The 21,874-nt window shown below is 39.5% G+C and overlaps 1 protein-coding gene across 2 annotated transcripts in view; it reads left to right on the top strand.

Annotated features, from left to right (window-relative positions):
• PCDH19 (protocadherin 19) overlaps positions 1-20,560 on the top strand; it is a 106,663-nt gene extending 86,103 nt beyond the window's left edge. For both annotated transcript variants that reach the window (XM_007181462.2, XM_007181461.2), the window contains exon 5: positions 18,206-20,560. In XM_007181462.2, coding sequence (XP_007181524.1) covers positions 18,206-18,795 — 590 coding nt within the window. In that variant the 3' untranslated portion in view covers positions 18,796-20,560. The remainder of the gene's footprint in view (positions 1-18,205) is intronic.
• The last annotated feature ends 1,314 nt before the right edge of the window (positions 20,561-21,874 follow it).

Here is a 21,874-nt window from a genome sequence, read left to right as displayed (position 1 = left end):
AAATATCAAGATAATGCTAGACTTTTCTATGAGGCTTTTGTTGGTAATGAATAGTCCAACCTAGGGTAGTTAATAGATATTAATCCCTCTGACACTCTTATTTGCTTCCGGTGACTATTTCTAGTGATTCTTACCTATCTGATGACATGACACCCACTATCTTTTTGAATCATTGCAAGAAACAGTGATTGGTTTACTGAACACTTTATTTTTCAAATGGGAAGGAAGTGATTGGAGAATTACTAATGTTGTTTCTTAGCTTCCCCACCCAGTAACAAGAACATTTTGGCAGTCGAGAATCTTTAAAGAATTTAGAAGTTACAGCTGCAACATTTTTCATTGACTCATGTATAGCATTGCCTGTTCCACTAAACTGAATGTCCTGGGACTTGACTGAAGGAAGTGTCAGTTCCTGTTAAGAAGAACACCAGCTGCTGGGCGCCTTTTTTTCCCCACCAACATTAAATTTTCACTCAAAAAGGGAAGGTTTTTTCTTGGCTAACATGCCCTGCCCCTCCTGCTTTCTGTACCAGCCTTATTTGTGACATCCTCACTACATATTATGTCCAATACCCAGAAACTTATGACCAGCATAAAAGTGGCTTTTTTTCTCATGCTAATGATGTGTCAGCAATTTCCTTATTTTCAAGGAAAGAGTGAAACTAAGTTGGCAATAACATTAAGTTAAGTGCTACTTATAAGCATCATCTAAAGACTCTGTCTTCACAGCGGCATAACTACCTGTAGAATGTGTCAAACGGTCTGTCTGTTTTTCATCTACACAAAATTAAACAGCTGGTTCGTACTCTTCACAGAAGTGATGAGGTATTGTAGGTGTCCAATGGATGTAGACTAAAAGACTTAATTCTGTGGACATTGTAGAATGAAACTCTCTTTGCTCAGAGTTGCAGTATCTCAATGTTCCTCCTTTGGGTGAATAGTTCAGTGGCCTTCTGCGACACCTCATAGTTTACTTGTAAAGCTTTTTCAAATGGTTTCGAAGCACTTCGATGAAGTCCAGAACTTTGTCAGATAATTTGCTCCACCATAGAAGCCAAAATACAAAGATTCTAGTCTAGCCAATCTTTGCTTATCTCAGTCACTGTCAGCGCCTCTTATTTCTCAGTCTCAATTTTCCAGGCAGCCCCAGCTTCATTTCTTTACTCCCCATGCATCAACACAAATGATTTATACTTATACACATCTTGAAATCTCTTCTTTATGGATTGAATAGAATTGAGCCCCAGTACCAAAATGAAAACTCCAGGAACTATTGTGATTGCCCAAATTGCAACTTAGATTGTATGACTGTACATGCTATACTCTCATCTATCATAAATATTAAATTCTCAACCACTTATACTTTAATATGTTTTAACTTTGTCTCTTCGACCAGCTCAGCACTGAAGATTCCATTGAAGATAATTCAATTGCTTTGAATTCTGGAAGGGGCATCTTTTTAATCTATTTTCATGTTGCACCAGGAGTAAGTGAATTTCAGGTGCATAGACCGTGAATGAGGGGAGAGACCTTTGTGCCATTTGGCATCACAGAGGCCAAATATCGGGTGGCACTTGCTAACTGATGCTGATCTGTCAAATGGTCTAGGGCAAGGTTGGGGTTCATCAGTCTTTTCAGCCATCCTCTTTATTGCAAGCTAAAACTAAACTTCACAGAATTCTTGCTGTTTAACTAGTTAGCCATCCTGAAAATGCCAACCTATGCTGATCAGAGCTGACTTTTCTCTCTGTCTGTCTCCTCTCTTTTGGCAACAGACTTTGCCAGTCTCAGGAGCTCTGTTCCTATATCCTATCCCCCACCTTGCCTTTCCTGAGGTATCTCTGCCTCCAGACATTTCTAGTCTTTCTTACCCCCATCAAACTCTCCTCTCCTGGTACCTTTTACCCAGGGCTTTGCTCTATGACCAAAGGAAATCTGATGATATCAGTTTGATAGTGGATCCTCTTATTTTAACAGGGACTTTCAATACCTGTATCCAGATGAATGAAAAATGTGGGAATTTCTCTCCATGTTACAAGGGCTGGTTTTTGTATACTTCTTCTTTGGCATCTGTCACATAATACCACATAAGCGTTTTGAATGCCAATCACAATTCTGGCATCCTACCCCTTCTGCATGTTGTCTGCCTGGCCATAGTGCTGTAGGTAGGGCTGCTAGCTAGCAGGAGGCTAGGGAACAGGAGAACAGAAAGAAGGCATTAGGGAGAAACCAAAATGGCAGAAGATGCTGAAAGAAAGAGAAGAAGAGAGTGAGAGACAAGGAGCTGTTTGTAGTCTACATAATTTGTGATTTACTTCTTGTCACACTGGAATGGCTGCAGGATAGCTTGGTGTCATTGGTTCACGAGTCTCTAGAAATGTCCCAGCCTTCACTGGTGCACCCTTGAATATTTTACAAATGGAGCTCCATCTTTACTTGCTGAAACTTTGGGTCCTTTAGGAAGTGAGTGTAAACTCCTCCCAGAATTACAGCTGGAAGAGGGGAAGGCTTTGGGAAGTTGTGATTTTGCAAAGTCCTGAGCCCTTATTGAATTTTTGCTAGGTGCTCAAATGGTATCTAAATACCCAAAAGAAGCTTAGTCCTTAATATGTCAATCAGATCAAAACTAAGATGGAATATCTGAAGCCTAGATAGTGCTTCCTGCTCTCTTTCCTTTCTTCCCTCTTCCTTCCCTCCCTCCCTTTTCTACTGAGCCCATTGCTACACGTTTGCATTGTTAAGTTACAGATAACGGATGGATGTTCTTTCTCCTGACTCTTTGCAGGCCTTAAAATACTTTTAAGAATTATTTCCAAGATAATTCTTTCCTTTGGTAATTCCCAAGCATATTTGACTTGAGCAGTAGTCTCTCGATGGGTATTTAAATTAGTTTTGCCAGGAAGAGTCAACATCTGCGGTGGGTATTTGGACAACAGATAAATTTCATAAAATAGATGCTTCTGCTTATTGTGTTGTTAACTTATGAGTACAGGCCCCATTAACTATTGTTAGAATTAAAAACTCCAGGGTACATGGCAAATGTATTTTCAACTGGACATCAGAGCATAATAGGTCTCTTTAAGATCTGTATATAGTGTGCAGGAAACCACTCAGAGGCTAAGATGACGTTTGACTTCAATGTTTCTCAAGTGTTCATTTACTTTATTGCCTTCAGCAAAGCTACATAGTTTTCTTTTCAGGTTTCCTTGGTGTTTCTACTAAATAGAATATACTAGTTATTTCCACTTTTAGGAGTTGTATTAGTGGCACAGTATCTGGTGTGTTGACCAAGATTCTTTGTTCTGTTGCCATCACCTTTTTGGGTACCTTTTTCATTCAGTTAAATTAAACTGTTATTGAGTACCTGCTTTCTGCCGGGCCCTTTGCTAGGTTCTGTGGGCATGGGAGGGAACAAAACAGATATAATCTTTGCTCATTTAGAGTTTACAAGCTGGCATTGAATATAGATATTAAACAAGTAACTACAAGTATGATGAGTGCTATATAGGAGGTGGTATGGGACCTACCTTAATCTAAGGAATCAGGCAAGGATTCCCTGAGGAAGTTACATTTAAGTGGAGACTTTAGGGATAATGTATCAGATATGAATAGTGTTCAACTGCTGGTAATAAACATCCCCTTCCCTCACTAAGGGAAAGAAATCAGTGAATGAAATAAGAGAGAGGCTTAGTTTTCCTCTTATTTAAAAAAAGTTCATGTCTAGTGAGGTAGGTTTACAATATCTTCAATATCCCAAAGTCCTTATATCTTTTTACTCTGCTATTCATAAGCACATGGCTTCCATCCTCAGAGTTGCCTCATGGTAGTAAGATGGATGCTGTGGCTCCATCTATTATGTCTCCATTCCAGACAGAAATAAGGACAAAGGTCCCCCAGTTAAGTCAGCTCACCTCTTTTAAGGAGATTTCTTGACATCCTGCCTCCATAACATTGGCCCACTCTTAGTTACATTGCCACTCCTATCTATAAAGAAGACTAGAAAATGTAGTGTTTTAGCTGGCACATTGCCAGTCCTAACAGAAGTGGAGTTCTGTTTCTAAATGATTCACTTTGTTATAAAGCAGAAACTAATATACCACTGTAAAGCAATTATACTCCAATAAAGATGTTAAAAATATAGATATGGATGTTTGGTAGGCAGTTTGTTATGTCTGCTTCAGATGAGTAGGAGTTAGCTAAGTCAAGAGGGGACACTTCTCAACAGTTGTGTTTTATTGATTAGGTGCATGTGATCAATTTTAACAGCATTTAACCTCTTCATAATCTTTGCCACAATCCCTTCTATTGTATCTTACAAAAAATGGCCCCACTTTGGTCTTAGATTATTTTGTTTATGGGTGACACAGGGTAAGCTAAGTGGATATATATGAGTACAATCCAGGAAGCTTTTCTGATTTACGCATCACTTGCTTCTAAGTTATGTTACTGCTGCTACTTAGAAGTAGCTGACTACTTGAGCTCTCAGGAACTGGAACTTACTTTAACTTTCCCTTTCTGCCTCATTGATTGCAGATCACTTCTGAGGAGGTAACACATTGCTCTTGTAATTCTTACCTTGAACTATTTTAGTGTTGGAGTTTTGTCTCTGATCATTGGGATCTTTGAGTTAATACACCAAACTCTGAATCACGGTAAAGAACTGCCAGCATTATTGAACACATCCATTGCGGCTGAACATCTATACAAACCCAACAGAGCCTCTCAACCCTTCTATTCCACCAAGACTTTGAAAGTTTTAGCAAAGCCTGAGATGGTGTTTTCATCATTTTCTTTTTTTTACTTTGGTTGGGACCTTGGGTAGGCTCTTTCTAGTGTGTGGAAGCATATTGTTTGCCCACATCTGAAGAGACAGCTGTTTCATGTCCTGAGGAGGGTAGTAATTGCTGCCAAAAGTTTTGCTATTTTCTGCACAAAGTAACATATTCTGTTCTTTTACTATTTGAATTACTTCCTTATCCATCATGACTTAGGCGTTGCGGCCTCTTATGCCTCCCATGTTCTCATAAGACTGATGCTTTAAGATTTATTTACTTTTTCTTTTGGCCAGAGGTTTTGGGAGTCTCTTACCAAAGTCCCTAATGACAGATTGTGACCAAAAATATATTTATTACTACCTAGATTGAAGAAACTTTATTTTTTCTCTATATTTTGTTTATTTATTTTTTTGTCTAAAATAATCTGATCTGTTTTGAACTAAGGAGTTCCATGGCCTCAAGGTTTGTGTCCTCTTCCAAACTTATGGACTCTCTTCATTTATTTATTTATTTATTTGCAAATCCTAGGAACAAGTTCAGAAGCAGGGAAAACCAATTTGCAAATTCATCATTCACCCCTAATCATGTGTGTATTTGAATTAAAGACACCTGCTTTTATTCATCTGTACATGTTAGTGTGTTTAAATTTCCACAACTCTGTGTGGATTTTAGTCTTAACACTTTGCTTTGCCTAGGCTCAGGGTAATACATTCAGAGAAAGATGTAGCAAGGTGTAGAGTCACAAATAGGCTCATAAGAGGAACCTTAGCTGGGAATTAGTGAATTGTTAGCTTACCTCTATTTCAACTGGAGCCAGCATCTTGACAGTTAATTTGTGATGATACAAAATGGTTCCTGTCTAGTCACATACCTCCATCCCCAGCCACAATACTACATGATGGCAGGCACATAATCTCTAACAGTTCTAGGCAATTCCAGAAGTCGTCTCTTTGCTTTTTTATATCTGGTTTGTCATCATTGCTATTCTTAAGGGACTTTGTGTTGTGACTTTCTAACTTTTGTTTTTTTTAACATCTTTATTGGAGTATAATTGCTTTACAGTGTTGTGTTAGTTTCTGCTTTATAACAAAGTGAATCAGCTTTATGAACACATATATCCCCCTATACCCTCCCCCTTGAACCTCCCTCCCACCCTCCCTATCCCACCCCTCTAGGTGGTCACAAACCACCTAGCTGATCTCCCTGTGCTATGCAGCTGCTTCCCATTAGCTAACTATTTTATGTTTGGTAGTGTATATATGTCCATGCCACTCTCTCACTTTGTCCCAGCTTACCCTTCCCCTCCCTGTGTCCTCAAGTCCATTCTCTACGTCTGCATCTTTATTTCTGTCCTGCCCCTAGGTTCTTCAGAACCTTTTTTTTTTTAGATTCATAAATATGTGTTAGCATACGGTATTTGTTTTCTCTTTCTGACTTACTTCACTCTGTATGATAGTCTCTAGGTCCATCCACCTCACTACAAATAACTCAATCTTGTTTCTTTTTATGGCTGAGTAATATTCCATTGTACATATGTGCCACATCTACTTTATTCATTTACCTGTTGATGGACACTTAGGTTGCTTCCATGTCCTGCCTATTGTAAATAGAGCTGCAATGAACATTGGGGTACATAACTCTTTTTGAATTATGGTATTCTCAGGGTATAGGCCCAGTAGTGGGATTGCTGGGTCTTATGCTAGTTCTATTTTTAGATTTTTAAGGGACATCCACACTGTTCTTCATAGTGGCTATATCAGTTTATATTCCCACCAATGGTGCAGGAGGGTTCCCTTTTCTCCACACCCTCTCCAGCATTTATTGTTTGTAGATTTTTTGATGATGGCCATTCTGACTTGTGTGAGGTGATACCTCATTGTAGTTTTGATTTGCATTCCTCTAATGATTAGTGATGTTGAGCATCCTTTCATGTGTTTGTTGGCAATCTGTATATCTTCTTTGGAGAAATGTCGATTTAGGTCTTCTGCCCATTTTGGGATTGGATTGTTTGTTTTTCTGATATTGAGCTGCATGAGCTGCTTGTAAATTTTGGAGATTAATCCTTTGTCAGTTGCTTTGTTTGCAAATATTTTCTCCCATTCTGAGGGTTGTCTTTTTGTCTTGTTTATGGTTTCCTTTGCTGTACAAAAGCTTTAAGTTTCATTAGGTCCCATTTGTTTATATTTGTTTTTATTTCCCTTTCTCTAGGAGGTGGGTCAAGAAGTATCTTGCTGTGATTTATGTCATAGGGTGTTCTGCCTATGTTTTCCTCTAAGAGATTTATAGGGTCTGGCCTTACATTTACGACTTTAATCCATTTTGATTTTATTTTTGTATACGGTGTTAGGGAGTGTTCTAATTTCATTCTTTAACATGTAGCTGTCCAGTTTTCCCGGCACCACTTATTGAAGAGGCTGTCTTTTCTCCATTGTATATTCTTGCCTCCTTTATCAAAAATAAGGTGACCATATGTGTGTGCGTTTATCTCTGGGCTTTCTATCCTGTTCCATTGATCTATATTTCTGTTTTTTTGTGCCAGTACCATACTGCCTTGATTACCGTAGCTTTGCAGTATAGTCTGAACTCACGGAGCCTGATTCCTCCAACTCCGTTTTTTATTCTCAAGATTGCTTTGGCTATTCAGGGTCTTTTTTGTTTCCATACAGTTGTGAAATTTTTGTTCTAGTTCTGTGAAAAATACCATTGGTAGTTTGGTAGCTATTGCATTTAATCTGTAGATTGCTTTGGGTAGTATAGTCATTTTCACAATGTTGATTCTTCCAATCCAAGAACATGGTATATCTCTCCATCTGTTTGCATCATCTTTAATTTCTTTCATCAGTGTCTTTTTTTTTTAAACATCTTTATTAGAGTATAATTGCTTTACAATGGTATGTTAGTTTCTGCTTTATAACAAAGTGAATCAATTATATATATACATATGTCCCCATATCTCTTCCCTCTTGTGTCTCTCTCCCTCCCACCCTCCCTATCCCACCCCTCTAGGTGGTCACAAAGCACGGAGCTGACCTCCGGGTGCTATGTGGCTGCTTCCCACTAGCTATCTATTTTACATTTGGTAGTGTATATATGTCCATGCCACTCTCTCACTTTGTCCCAGCTTAGCCTTCCCCCTCCCCGTATACTCAAGTCCATTCTCTAGTAGGTCTGCGTCGTTATTCCCGTCTTGCACCTAGGTTCTTCATGACCTCTTTTTTTTTTTTTTTTAGATTCCATATATATGTGTTAGCATACGGTATTTGTTTTTCTCTTTCTGAATTACTTCACTCTGTATGACAGACTCTATGTCCATCCACCTCACTACAAATAACTCAATTTCGTTTCTTTCTATGGCTGAGTAATTTTCCATTGTGTATATGTGCCCTATCTTCTTTATCTATTCATCTGTCAATGGACACTTAGGTTGCTTCCATGTCCTGGCTATTGTAAGCAGTGCTGCAATGAACATTGTGGTACATGACTCCTTTTGAATTATGGTTTTCTCAGGGTATATGCCCAGTAGTGGGATTGCTGGGTTGTATGGTAGTTCTACTTTTAGTTTTTTAAAGAACCTCCATACTGTTCTCTATAGTGGCTATATCAATTTACATTCCTACCAACAGTGCAAGAGGGTTCCCTTTTCTCCACACCCTCTCTGCATTTATTGTTTGTAGATTTTTTAATGATGGCCATTCTGACTGGTGTGAGATGGTATCTCATTGTAGTTTTGATTTGCATTGCTCTAATGATTAAAGATGTTGAGCACTCTTTCATGTCTTTGTTGGCAATCTGTCTATCTTCTTTGGAGAAATGTGTATTTAGGTCTTCTGCCCATGTTTGGATTGGGTTTTTTGTTCTTTTGATATTGAGCTGCATGAGCTGCTTGTAAATTTTGGAGATTAATCCTTTGTCAGTTGCTTCATTTGCAAATATTTTCTCCCATTCTGAGGGTTGTCTTTTTGTCTTGCTTATGGTTTCCTTTGTTGTGCAAAAGCTTTTAGTTTTCATTAGGTCCCATTTGTTTATTTCTGTTTTTATTTTCATTTCTCTAGGAGCTGGGTCAAAAAGGATCTTGCTGTGATTTATGTCATAGAGTGTTCTGCCTATGTTTTCCTCTAAGAGTTTGATAGTGTCTGGCCTTACATTTAGGTCTTTAATCCATTTTGAGTTTATTTTTGTGTATGGTGTTAGGGAGTGTTCTAATTTCATTCTTTTACATGTAGCTGTCCAGTTTTCCCAGCACCACTTATTGAAGAGGCTGTCTTTTCTCCACTGTATATTCTTGCCTCCTTTATCAAAGATAAGGTGACCATATGGGTGTGGGTTTATCTCTGGGCTTTCTATCCTGTTCCATTGATCTATATTTCTGTTTTTGTGCCAGTACCATACTGTCTTGATTACTGTAGCTTTGCAGTATAGTCTGAAGTCAGGGAGCCTGATTCCTCCAGCTCCGTTTTTCTTGCTCAAGATTGCTTTGGCTATTCGGGGTCTTTTGTGTTTCCATACAAATTGTGAGAGTTTTTGCTCTAGTTCTGTGAAAAATGCCAGTGGTAGTTTGATAGGGATTGCATTGAATCTGTAGATTGCTTTGGGTAGTATAGTTAGTCATTTTCACAATGTTGATTCTTCCAATCCAAGAACATGGTATACCTCTCCATCTATTTGTATCATCTTTAAACTCTTTCATCAGTATCTTATAATTTTCTGCATACAGGTCTTTTGTCTCCTTAGGTAGGTTTATTCCTAGATATTTTATTCTTTTTGTTGCAGTGGTAAATGGGAGTGTTTCCTTAATTTCACTTTCAGATTTTTCATCATTAGTGTATAAGAATGCAAGAGATTTCTGTACATTAATTTTGTATCCTGCTACTTTACCAAATTCATTGATTAGCTCTAGTAGTTTTCTGGTAGCATCTTTAGGATTCTCTATGTATAGTATCATGTCATCTGCAAACAGTGACAGCTTTACTTCTTCTTTTCTGATTTGGATTCCTTTTATTTCTTTTTCTTCTCTGTTTGCTGTGGCTAAAACTTCCCAAACTATGTTGAATAATAGTGGTGAGAGTGGGCAACCTTGTCTTGTTCCTGATCTTAGTGGAAATGGTTTCAGTTTTTCACCATTGAGGACGATGTTGGCTGTGGATTTGTCATATATGGCCTTTATTATGTTGAGGAAAGTTCCCTCTCTGCCTACTTTCTGCATGGCTTTTATCATAAATAGGTGTTGAATTTTGTTGAAAGCTTTCTCTGCATCTATTGAGATGATCGTATGGTTTTTCTCCTTCAATTTGTTAATATGATGTATCACTTTGATTGATTTGCATATATTGAAGAATCCTTGCATTCCTGGAATAAACCCCACTTGATCATGGTGTATGATCCTTTTAATGTGTTGTTGGATTCTGTTTGCTAGTATTTTGTCGAAGATTTTTGCATCTATGTTCATCAGTGATATTGGTCTGTAGTTTTCTTTCTTTGTGACATCTTTGTCTGGTTTTGGTATCAGGGTGATGGTGGCCTCGTAGAATGAGTTTGGGAGTGTTCCTCCCTCTGCAATATTTTGGAAGAGTTTGAGAAGGATAGGTGTTAGCTCTTCTCTAAATGTTTGATAGAATTCGCCTGTGAAGCCATCTGGTCCTGGGCTTTTGTTTGTTGGAAGATTTTTAATCACAGTTTCAAATTCAGTGCTTGTGATTGGTCTGTTCATATTTTCATTTCTTCCTGGTTCAGTCTCGGCAGGTTGTGCATTTCTAAGAATCTGTCCATTTCTTCCAGGTTGTCCATTTTATTGGCATAGAGTTGCTTGTAGTAATCTCTCATGATCGTTTGTATTTCTGCAGTGTCAGTTGTTACTTCTCCTTTTTCATTTCTAATTCTATTGATTTGAGTCTTCTCCCTTTTTTTCTTGTTGAGTCTGGCTAATGGTTTATCAATTTTGTTTATCTTCTCAAAGAACCATCTTTTAGTTTTATTGATCTTTGCTATCATTTCCTTCATTTCTTTTTCATTTATTTCTGATCTGATCTTTATGATTTCTTTCCTTCTGCTAACTTTGGAGGTTTTTTGTTCTTCTTTCTCTAATTGCTTTAGGTGCAAGGTTAGGTTGTTTATTTGAGATGTTTCCTGTTTCTTAAGGTAGGATTGTATTGCTATAAACTTCCCTCTTAGAACTGCTTTTGCTGCATGCCATAGGTTTTGGGTTTTCGTGTCTCCATTGTCATTTGTTTCTAGGTATTTTTTGATTTCCCCTTTGATTTCTTCAGTGATCACTTCGTTATTAAGTAGTGTATTGTGTAGCCTCCATGTGTTTGTATTTTTTACAGATCTTTTCCTGTAATTGATATCTAGTTTCATAGCGTTGTGGTCGGAAAAGATACTTGATATGGTTTCAATTTTCTTAAATTTACCAAGGCTTGATTTGTGACCCAAGATATGATGTATCCTGGAGATTGTTCCATGAGCACTTGAGAAAAATGTGTATTCTGTTGTTTTTGGGTGGAATGTCCCATAAATATCAATTAAGTCCATCTTGTTTAATGTATCTTTTAAAGCTTATGTTTCCTTATTTATTTTCATTTTGGATGATCTGTCCATTGGTGAAAGTGAGGTGTTATAGTCCCCTACTGTGATTGTGTTACTGTCTATTTCCCATTTTATGGCTGTTAGCATTTGCCTTATGTATTGAGGTGTTCCTATGTTGGGTGCATAAATATTTACAATTGTTATATCTTCTTCTTGGATTTATCCCTTGATCATTACATAGTGTCCTTCTTTGTCTCTTGTAATAGTCTTTATTTTAAAGTCTATTTTGTCTGATATGAGAATTGCTACTCCCGCTTGCTTTTGATTTCCATTTGCATGGAATATCTTTTTCCATCCCCTCACTTTCAGTCTGTATGTGTCTCTAGGTCTGAAGTGGTTCTCTTGTAGACAGCATATATACGGGTCTTGTTTTTGTATCAAATGTTGGTGTGTTTAATGTTGTCCCAGAGGTCTCTGAAACTGTCCTCAATTCTTTTCATTCTTTTTTCTTTATTCTGCTCTGTGGTAGTTATTTCCACTATTTTATCTTCCAGGTCACTTATCTGTACTATTGCCTCAGTTATTCTGCTATTGATTCCTTCTAGAGAATTTTTAATTTCATTTATTGTGTTGTTCATCATTGTTTGTTTGCTCTTTCATTCTTCTATGTGCTTGTTAAATGTTTCTTTTATTTTATCCATTGTATTTCCAAGATTTTGGATCATCTGTACTATCATTACTCTGAATTGTTTTTCAGGTAGACTGCTTGTTTCCGCTTCATTTCTTTGGTCTGGTGGGTTTTTAGCTTGCTCCATCATCTGCTGTGATTTTCTCTGTCTTCTCTTTTTGCTTAACTTACTGTGTTTCTGGTCTCCTTTTCACAGGCTACAGGTTCGTAGTTCCCTTTGTTTTTGCTGTCTGCCCCCAGTGGGTAAGGTTGGTTCAGTGGGTTGTGTAGGCTTCCTGACAGAGGGGACTGGTGCCTGTGTTCTGGTGGATGAGGCTGGATCTTGTCTTTCTGGTGTGCAGGACCACATCCGGTGGTGTGTTTTGGCATGTCTGTGACCTTATTGTGATTTTAGGCAGCCTCTATGCTTATGGGTGGGGTTGTGTTCCTCTCTTGCTAGTTGTTTGGTCAGCAGTGTAGCTTGCTTGTCATTGATTGGAGCTGGGTGTTAACATTGAAATGGATGTCTCTGGGAGAGCTTTCACCGTTTGATATTACATGCGGCTGGGAAGTCTCTGGTGGAGCAGTGTCCTGAACTCGGCTCTCCCACCTCAGAGGCTCAGGCCTGACAGCCAGCTGGAGCACCAAGACGTTGTCAGCCACACGGCTCAGAAGAAAAGGGAGAGAGAGGAAGAAAAGAAAGAAAGAAAGAAAGAAAGGGAGAGAGAGAGAGAAAGAAAGAAAGAAAAGAAAAGAAAGTTATTAAAATAAAAAATAAAATCAAATTAAAAATTTAAAAATGTAATAAAAAAAAGAAAGAACGAAAGAAGAGAGCAACCAAGCCAATAAACAATTCCACCAATGATAACAAGTGCTAAAAACTGTACTAAAAAAACCTCCAAAACAAAACAAACCCAACCAAAAAAACTGGACAGAGATAACCCTAGGGCAAATGGTAAAAGCAAAGGTATACAGACAAATTCACACCAGGAAGCATACACATACACACCCACAAAAAGAGAAAAAGGAAAAAATATATATATATAAATTAAAAAGAGGAAGAGAGCAACCAAATCAATAAACAAGTCTACCAATGATAGTAAGCTCTAAATACTAAACTAAGATAAACATAACACCAGATACCAGATTAGATGCAGAATGCAAACCCCAAGTTTACAGTTGTTCCCATAGTCCACTGTGTCAATTTTGGGATGATTCGTTGTCTCTTCAGGTATTCCACAGATGCAGGGTACCTCAAGTTGATTGTGGAGATTTAATCCACTGCTCCTGAGGCTGCTGGGAGAAGCCTTTCCCTTTCTCTTCTTTGTTCGCACAGCTTCTGGGGTTCAGCTTTGGATTTGGACCCACCTCTGCATGTAGGTCGCCTGAGGGCGTCTGTTCCCCACCCAGACAGGACGGGGTTAAAGTAGCAGCTGATTAGGGGGCTCTGGCTCACTCAGGCCAAGGGGAGGCAGGGGTACGGAATGCGGGGCGAGCCTGTGGTGGCAGAGGCCGGCATGACATTGCAACAGCCTGAGGTGCGCCGTGTGTTCTCCTGGGGAAGTTGTCCCTGGATCATGGGACCCTGGCGGTGGCAGGCTGCACAGGCTCCTGGGAGGGGAGGTGTGGAGAGTGGCCTCTGCTTGTACACAGGTTTCTTGGTGGCTGCAGCAGCAGCCTTAGCATCTCATGCCCGTCTCTGGGGTCCGCGCTGATAGCTGTGTCTCGCACCTGTCTCTGAAGCTCATTTAGGCGGTGCTCTTAATCCCTTCTCCTCGCACACCCTGAAACAATGGTCTCTTGCTTCTTAGGCAGGTCCAGACTTTTTCCCAGACTCCCTCCCAGCTAGCTGTGGCGCTCTAGCCTCCTTCAGGCTGTGTTCACACAGCCAACCCCAGTCCTCTCCCTGGGATCTGACCTCCGAAGCCCGAGCCTTGGCTCCCAGCCCTCACCTTCCCCAGCGGGTGAAAAGACAAGCTTCTCAGGCTGGTGAGTGCTGGTGGGCACTGATCCTCTGTGCGGGAATCTCTCCGCTTTGCCTTCTGCACCCCTATTGCTGTGCTCTCCTCTGTGGCTCTGAAGCTTCCCCCCGCCCACCCCCCTGCCCATCCCCCCGTCTCTGCCAGTGAAGGGCCTTCCTAGTGTGTGGAAACATTTCCTCCTTCACAGCTCCCTCCCAGAGGTGCAGGTCCCCTCCCTATTCTTTTGTCTCTGTTTTTCCTTTTTTCTTTTGCCCTACCCATGTACATGGGGAGTTTCTTGCATTTTGGGAAGTCTGAGGTCTTCTGCCAGCATTTAGTAGGTGTTCTGTAGGAGTTGTTCCACATGTAGATATATTTTTGATGTATTTGTGTGGAGGAAGGTGATCTCCACGTCTTACTCCTCCGCTGTCTTGAAGTTCCCCCCTCTCACTTTTAAAGGACACTTAATTTCCTTACTAAACTGAAGTTCTGATTTTTAAAGGTAATTCATCTGCATTGCATTTATGAATGTAGGTTACCTTGGGCTGGGAAGATGTTCTTTCTGTCCATCTATATTCTCCATATTTTCTTTCATATTTCATATGTCTATAAACACTAAAGCTAGGTCAGATTTTGTTTCAATAGTATGGACACTAATGTCACTGAGTGTTGTTTGATACTAAAATGATAAGCAGCAAGTCACTGCCCTTGGTAAGGATTTAAGGAAATAAAGAGATCAGATCTAAACCAGGAGTGAGACATTGTGAGTAAATGAGTCTTTCAGATTCAAGTCTTCACTTGCATGGTGTAAGAGCAGTGTACCTAATATGTACACATAATTAACCGAAGAAAATTGCATATTATTCTAGCTCCCAAAGGGCTGAGGTGGGCTCAGTGAGATTGGTGTGTAGGCTTAGACCGATTGCGTTCCTGGGGGTGCTGAGTGAGTTTACCTTTTTCTCTTCCCAGAGAGTGATCTATTCACTTAGGCAGTGGGCAAGCTGAAAGCAAGCACTGTCTTTGCAGAGAAGCTTCTGAGATGACTGAGTTCCCTGCTCTGGTCTTTCTCAATTCATAAGATCTTAGAGGTATCTACTTCTGGGGTCTCTGCCCTCTGTGTATGCTGGGGATCCAGGTCTCCTTATGTTGTTCATTTGAAGCAGCCTACCATAGGGAAGGAGCACTGTATGTGGATTTGGGGTGACACATGAATGGCGTTCTCTTAATGAATTGTGCTGAGAAAAGAACTACCTCTTCAAATTTTAAGATAGCTACTTGAAACTAAAAAGTTAAAAGAAACTTAAGAGAGCTTTATGTTGAGCCTATTGAGAAGATTCTACTAGATTGTCATTCATCACTGTTCTGCTCTGGGAGTATGAGCAAGTGGCCTGTAATATCAGTCTGAAGGTCAGCTGGGATTTCCTCTTCATAGCTGGTCATATGGCTGTGGTTCCATGGCTCAAAGGTTAAGGCCTCTCTGCCTCTGTGCCCTAACTTGTGGACAGAAAGGATAGGGATCCCACAGCCTTCCAGACATTTTTTTCTTTTCTTTTTTTTTCTGATTTCCAGGGAGCTCACTCAGAGTTATAGAAATGGAAGTTAGTTATTGAACTGTTCCCCCACTTGCACCTCCTTACTCCCCACCTCCAAACAAACACTCAAACTAATTCTTTAGAGCTATTACTCTAAATAGAGTTATGAGATAAGCCTCAGAGGAAATGTTGAGGAACAAGCATCTTTCGGGGAAACTCTGAAGGTGTGAATTCTTTCCTACTGGAGGAATCCTGGGGTCTCTTGGGGAAAACACTAGATTTGGATGAAATTGAATGTGGGTGGATCAGCTATAGACTCTTCCACTCATAATGTTTGGGTCTACACAAAGTGTTTCCCAAGTATATCTCAACATGTTTCCCATACTTTCATACTTTCTGCCTCCCAGGAACATATGTGTATGTTTTTTTAAAAAATATTTGTTGGAGTATAGTTGCTTTACAATGTTGTGTTAGTTTTTACTGTACAGCAAAGTGAATCAGCTATACGTATACATATATTCCCTCTTTTTTGGATTTCCTTCCCATTTAGGTCACCACAGAGCATTGAGTAGAGTTCCCTGTGCTATACAGTAGGTTCTCATTAGTTATCTATTTTATACATAGTATCAATAATGTTTACATGTCATTCCCAATCTCCCAATTTGTCCCACCCTCCCTTTCCCCCTTGGTATCCATATGTTCGTTCTCTACGTCTGTGTCTCCATTTCTGCTTTGTAAATAAGATCGTCTATACCAATTTTTTCAGATTCCACATGTATGCGTTAATATACAATACTTGTTTTTCTCTTTCTGACTTACTTCACTCTCTGAGAACATATGTGTTTTGAATAATGATAAGTTATCAGATGGCAGCACTGAGAGTTTTCAGGGAAGAGGCAGAGAAAGGGCTTTTGACAAATCCTCATTTTGCAGAGGTGGCCAGGCAACCCTGACATGGAACTGTGCTGGAGATTGCAGAAGCATTGTCCTGTGTATGGGGAAGGCACTTATCTTCTTGGTGATAATGCTCATTTGCTATTTGGTTGCACCTCTGCAAAATTCTGAAAGTTTCATTCTTCAGTACTGAAAGAGGGCTTAAAATGGCCATCCTAAAGATAAGTCGGCAAATTGTGTCCAGGTACATTGAAGGAGGTTTTACCTTTGGTTGGCCTTTCCATACTTTAGACTAGGTTAAAGGCCATTTCCAGAGTTGTGTTGAAATCTGGACTCAGCCTGGATTAGGCCTTGACGTTTAGCTGCTTCTAACACTTTTTCTCCAAATGATGAAGTATACACCCAATTCAACCATTATTTCTTGAGCCCCCTCCCAAGCGCCCCTTTACCAAAATAACTTTCGATGATTGAGGAAGAGCAGTGCCTCTTTGCTCCGTCATTTACTCTTTAAAAAAATCAAGAAACAGACTAAAACACAGAAATACAATTGTATAAGGAAGGTGTGTTATATATAGACTAATATTAGGCAAGACCCTGAATTGCAGACTTCTTCCTGCAAAAAAAAAAGCAGCCACAGAGCATATTTATAACTTTTTTTTTGACATGTACTTTTTTGTCCTTGCGATCTCTTCTGGTCTCCCCACCTCCTCCGATCCTGCCCCAAGGATTTCTATAAATGTTAAGCTGCTAATATTTTGATGCATTGTGCAATGTGATGAAAATTTTCATTAGGTCATCCTCATGCAAGAATGTAACAAATATAAATTGATCTGGAAAACTAGAGCTGTAAACCAGACATTAACAGTTTTCCAGTGGACAGGTAGACGTTAACCCTGGGTCCATGCTTTAGTGAAGCCCCTGTAGAAAGCCTTTCTGAGAGCCAAATTAAAACCTTAACTCTAAATGAACCGATATGAAAAGAGCAAAGCATGTCTTGCCAATAATTATGAATGCTGTTTGCTGAGATCTTCTATGATAGGGTTAAAGTAATCCATGAAAGAATTATTTTAAGAAATACGACCCTAATGAAACTGCAGATAAGAAAGATAAGGAGGGGTGGCTAGTTGGATATAATTAAATGATGTTCAATCTATGAGTGATGTGTGCATAAGGCCAATTGAACCTTCTGGGTCACATGTAAGGAAGAGATCTCAATATATTCCTTCTGATGGGAAATGAAATTATGTAAATGGTTTAGTGAGGAGATTGGCTGGTGGGACTGGTGGTCAAAAAGAAGTGACGTGATTGGGTTTTCAAAGAAAGCAGTGTTACTAGTCTAAAATTAAGCATTGCCTATCATTAACAGGTAGGGTGGGAATGTGGTTGACAGTGCTATTGCTCAAAAACATGGCCAAAACTTTTCAGATATACCAACTGTTGGATTCCCTGCTCTGCCTCCACTCCCTCTTCTGCTGGAACCAGTTTCAAACACAGTTGATTTTTAACAGGAGTTGTTGATAAAAATGCTGACTCTCAGCACCTTTACAGTCAGGATAAACTTCTTAAAAATATATTTTTTCATCACACTGTGTTTCCCTTTTGGTTTTTAGTTTTGTCAGCAGTGGGAGCGGCAACAAAAATAAAAATTAAAAAGGAGGGGAGGGTATTGAGGGGGAGATCTGCAGCTTTTTAAAAATCCAATTCTTCACACTTGTCCCAAAAGGCAACAAAGGACTATCTAAAAGTATCATTTCCCAGAAGGGCCTGTGGGTACCTAAGAAACCAGAACACTGGGGACTAACAATGATTCCTGGGAAAAGCTGATGAAATTGACATTTTATTTTCTCCAAACAGATCAGAATGAAGGATTTCATTGCAGGGAAGAATGCCGGATTCTTGGCCACTCTGACAGGTGCTGGATGCCCCGGAACCCCATGCCCACCCGCTCCAAGTCCCCTGAGCATGTGAGGAACATCATTGCACTGTCCATTGAAGCTACTGCTGCCGATGTTGAAGCTTATGATGACTGCGGCCCCACCAAGCGGACTTTCGCAACCTTTGGAAAGGATGTCAGCGACCACCCAGCTGAGGAGAGGCCCACCCTGAAAGGCAGGAGGACTGTTGATGTGACCATCTGCAGCCCCAAAGTCAACGGCGCTATCCGGGAGGCAGGCAATGGCTGTGAGGCTATTAGCCCTGTCACCTCCCCTCTGCACCTCAAGAGCCCTCTGCCTACTAAGCCTTCTGTGTCTTACACCGTTGCCCTGGCGCCCCCGGCCCGCGATCTGGAGCAGTATGTCAACAATGGCCCTTCTCGTCCCTCTGAAGCTGAACCCCGTGGAGCTGATGGCGAGAAAGTCGTGCATGAGGTCAACCCTATTCTGAAGGAAGGTCGAGACAAAGAGTCTCCTGGCGTGAAGCGTCTGAAGGATATCGTTCTCTAAATCAGTCTTGGGGAAGAAGAGAGAGAAACCATGCTGGCTAGCAAAGAAGCAGGAGCTGATCGTTTTAATTGCTCACCAATGGTTGGTTCTTGAGTGGCTGTATTTCAGAGCTTTCCCTAAATGTATTGTTTATAAGTGACTATCATTCTGTGACAATCCCTCTCGTTTCAACAGGCAGCAGGGGTGTTCCATTGGAGCAAATTAGCTTTGGCTTGAGTTGTTCATGGGGCCTTGATGTTGGGGAAACAGAGACAAATTCAGTTGTGAAAAGTATTATGTATTAAGTGTTTGGATTTATATATTTTTGTATGTCAAAATTATAATAAAAATTACCATTGTTTGTGGAGGATTACATTTAAAAAAAGCAAAAAAAAAAAAAAAGCTCTGGACACCTTTAATAGGCTCGCCACTGTTTTGTAGTGTAGACAAGTTAATGGTCATTTATTGTGTACTATTCATTGATTCAGTGATGTGAAATCAAGCCCCCAAATGGTTGTTTCTGAAGCTCGAGTACTTTCCAATGCCGCTACTTTGCTGTGGACACCCCTGCTTTAAGAACCCTTTTGCTAGCTGTGCTATTGTCATATTTGATATTGCAAATTGCTATGTGTGTGGTGATGGCAAAAGGCTTTTAGAAGTTGGTGTTTTTTCCTTAAAAAACTAAAATAAAACTACAGATAAAAACAAAGTGCAAACAACTGAGACAACAAGTGAATGAGTAACACCACACATATGGATTGAGTACTTGGAGGATACTCACTCACAGAGTCTACCCAGGGAGTGGTTGCTCACCACGTTGCAGGGTATTTTTCCTGACTTTCAGTCTTCTGCCCAGATCCATGATAGATCATTGCAGAAAGACATTTTTGGATATTCTGCTATCTAATTTGCAGCTGTCAGAAATACTGTGCTGAAAGTTTTATGAGATCAATTTTTCTAATTTTCAGGCCCTGAACAGAAAAGTTGCTCCTGAAGTTATCAGTTTCCAGGCTTAGAAATTCCTTATCTCCAATCATCTAAAACTCAAAAAGACTGAATCTATTTTGAGTTCTAAATAAGCATCTTTCCAGACACACACTTCCTGATTCAGTGTTTCCCCGTCATGATTAGAATTAGACTGCAAAGCATGTCATGGGCTGGAATTGAGAACTCCATGTTGCTCTGTATCGTAGGATTATAAATAGGGATAGAGTAAGCAGTACAAAGTGTACATTTAGGAAAAGACAGGTAACAGGTAACAGCATCATTAATTCAATTACTGTGCCTTCTGAATGGAGACACTTGGACACTTGAACTCGTCTTTTTATGACTAACACTTTTTTTAAATTAAAAATGTGAACAGGAAACTATTAAAAATGCTTTACATTTAGCTAACTCTTTGCTGTAGGCTAGGAATACACCTTTTTTATTAACAAGTTTGTTACACACATTCTTTTTTTGTTTGTTTAACATTCCTCGAACTCCCCTGTTTATTAACTGTCTATTAATATTCACTAGCCAACATAGTATTCTTGCAGCCTAAGAGTTCATTATTTAAAAATAAACAAATATGTCACCTTTGCTCTGCCTTGGTCTTCGAAGAGTTGTTTCTAGAGAAACAAGTTTTGTGGTTATGTTCTCATTTGTTTCATTTTTTGAAATTCAAGAGTATCCAGCAAAAAAAGGCTTAGAGGTTAGAGCACTAAGAATGCAAAAGAGGATTTATTTTCTTAAATTTAGGTAGATAAGTCTGCTCTTTTAAATGTTTTAGTTATTTTTGCCTGAGTTCCTGGCATTATACATTACTAGGAATATTTTCTTTTGCAGGAGGGAGGGTTTTGGGGGTGGGTGGGTAAGGCAGTGGGGATGGGGTTACGTAGGGGAGAATATTTCTGAAAAAGAAGTTATAATGAAGCTACAAATTCATCCTTATTTCTTATTCAGTGCTGAATACTACCTCATGCAAAATATTGGTGTGGCTGCAAATTTCCCTCTGAAACTGACACAATTAGAAATCAATTACCATAGCATCTTCATTTTGGCTCATTTTATTCTCTTGCTTTTTTCCCCTTTGATTCATTTCATTTTAGTAGTAGATTTTGAATTAGGTATTTATTTCTGTTTGCAAGTGAATAGACTATTTGATTAACACGTTAAAAATTAATTTTTTTCCATTTAAGTTATGATGGCTGCCTGTAGAATTTAGACTGTTCCTCACCTGATCCATCCTGATATCATGTTGTTAGCTACCACCTCAAGGTCGCTTTCAAGTCAGATTTGACAGTTTTTGTATAGGTGTATTTCTTATTATGCTCAGTCAGAATGAGGGAGCTGAAAAGATTGTGGCAAGTGGGAGGATTCAATGTTATGTGGCTATTGAGCCAGAGGGGCCACTGGCTGCCATGTCTCTACACTAACCATTTTAAAACAGCCAAGTTTAAAATGGTTAGTGTAACAGTGACATTGATTCTGCTTTTCTCTTGTGTTTTTTTTCCTCCAATTTTTTTTTTCCAGAATTCAGTTTTAAGCGATAGACCAATCCTTTTTCCTTCTCAAAAAACTTTGTTCACAATGGGCAGTCAGACATTTTTTTGGCTTCCAAACCCTTTATTGAGCATGTTCAGAGAATTCCCTTCATTAAGAAAATATCTTTTTTTTCCCCCTCTACAGTTGTTTGATGTATACATCCTCCCAGAAGCACAAGTGCATCCTAGGAGGGCTTTGTAAGCTGGTTTTATAGGCAGGCTGTGGCTGCAAATAGGAATTTTGTGTAAGGATCCTAAATTTCTCTTTGGGCTCATGTTTTTCTCCCCTTCTTTTGAGCATGTCTGATGAAAAGCCACAAAGGCCAGAGGGCCAAATATTCTCTTCTTTTCCTCTCTAAACATGTTACACATTTAAGTATGAGGCAGCAATTTCAGTTCCTAAATTGTAGGGAGTTCTATTCCATTTATTCTGATGTCCCTTTTGGGGAGGAGTTGGTGTTGAGACGTGACTTGCTTTACTAATAACTGTTTTGGGCACGTCCCTGAGCAGATGAATGTCTTCATGCAATATAAATGTTTTAGTTTGCATTGATTGATTGCTTTTCCCCAAATAT

This window comes from Balaenoptera acutorostrata, chromosome X (genome assembly GCF_949987535.1).
Source record: "Balaenoptera acutorostrata chromosome X, mBalAcu1.1, whole genome shotgun sequence".
In the NCBI taxonomy this organism is placed as follows: domain Eukaryota; kingdom Metazoa; phylum Chordata; class Mammalia; order Artiodactyla; family Balaenopteridae; genus Balaenoptera; species Balaenoptera acutorostrata.
Note: the sequence above shows the minus strand (reverse complement) of the source record. Positions and strands in the feature narration are given on the sequence as shown.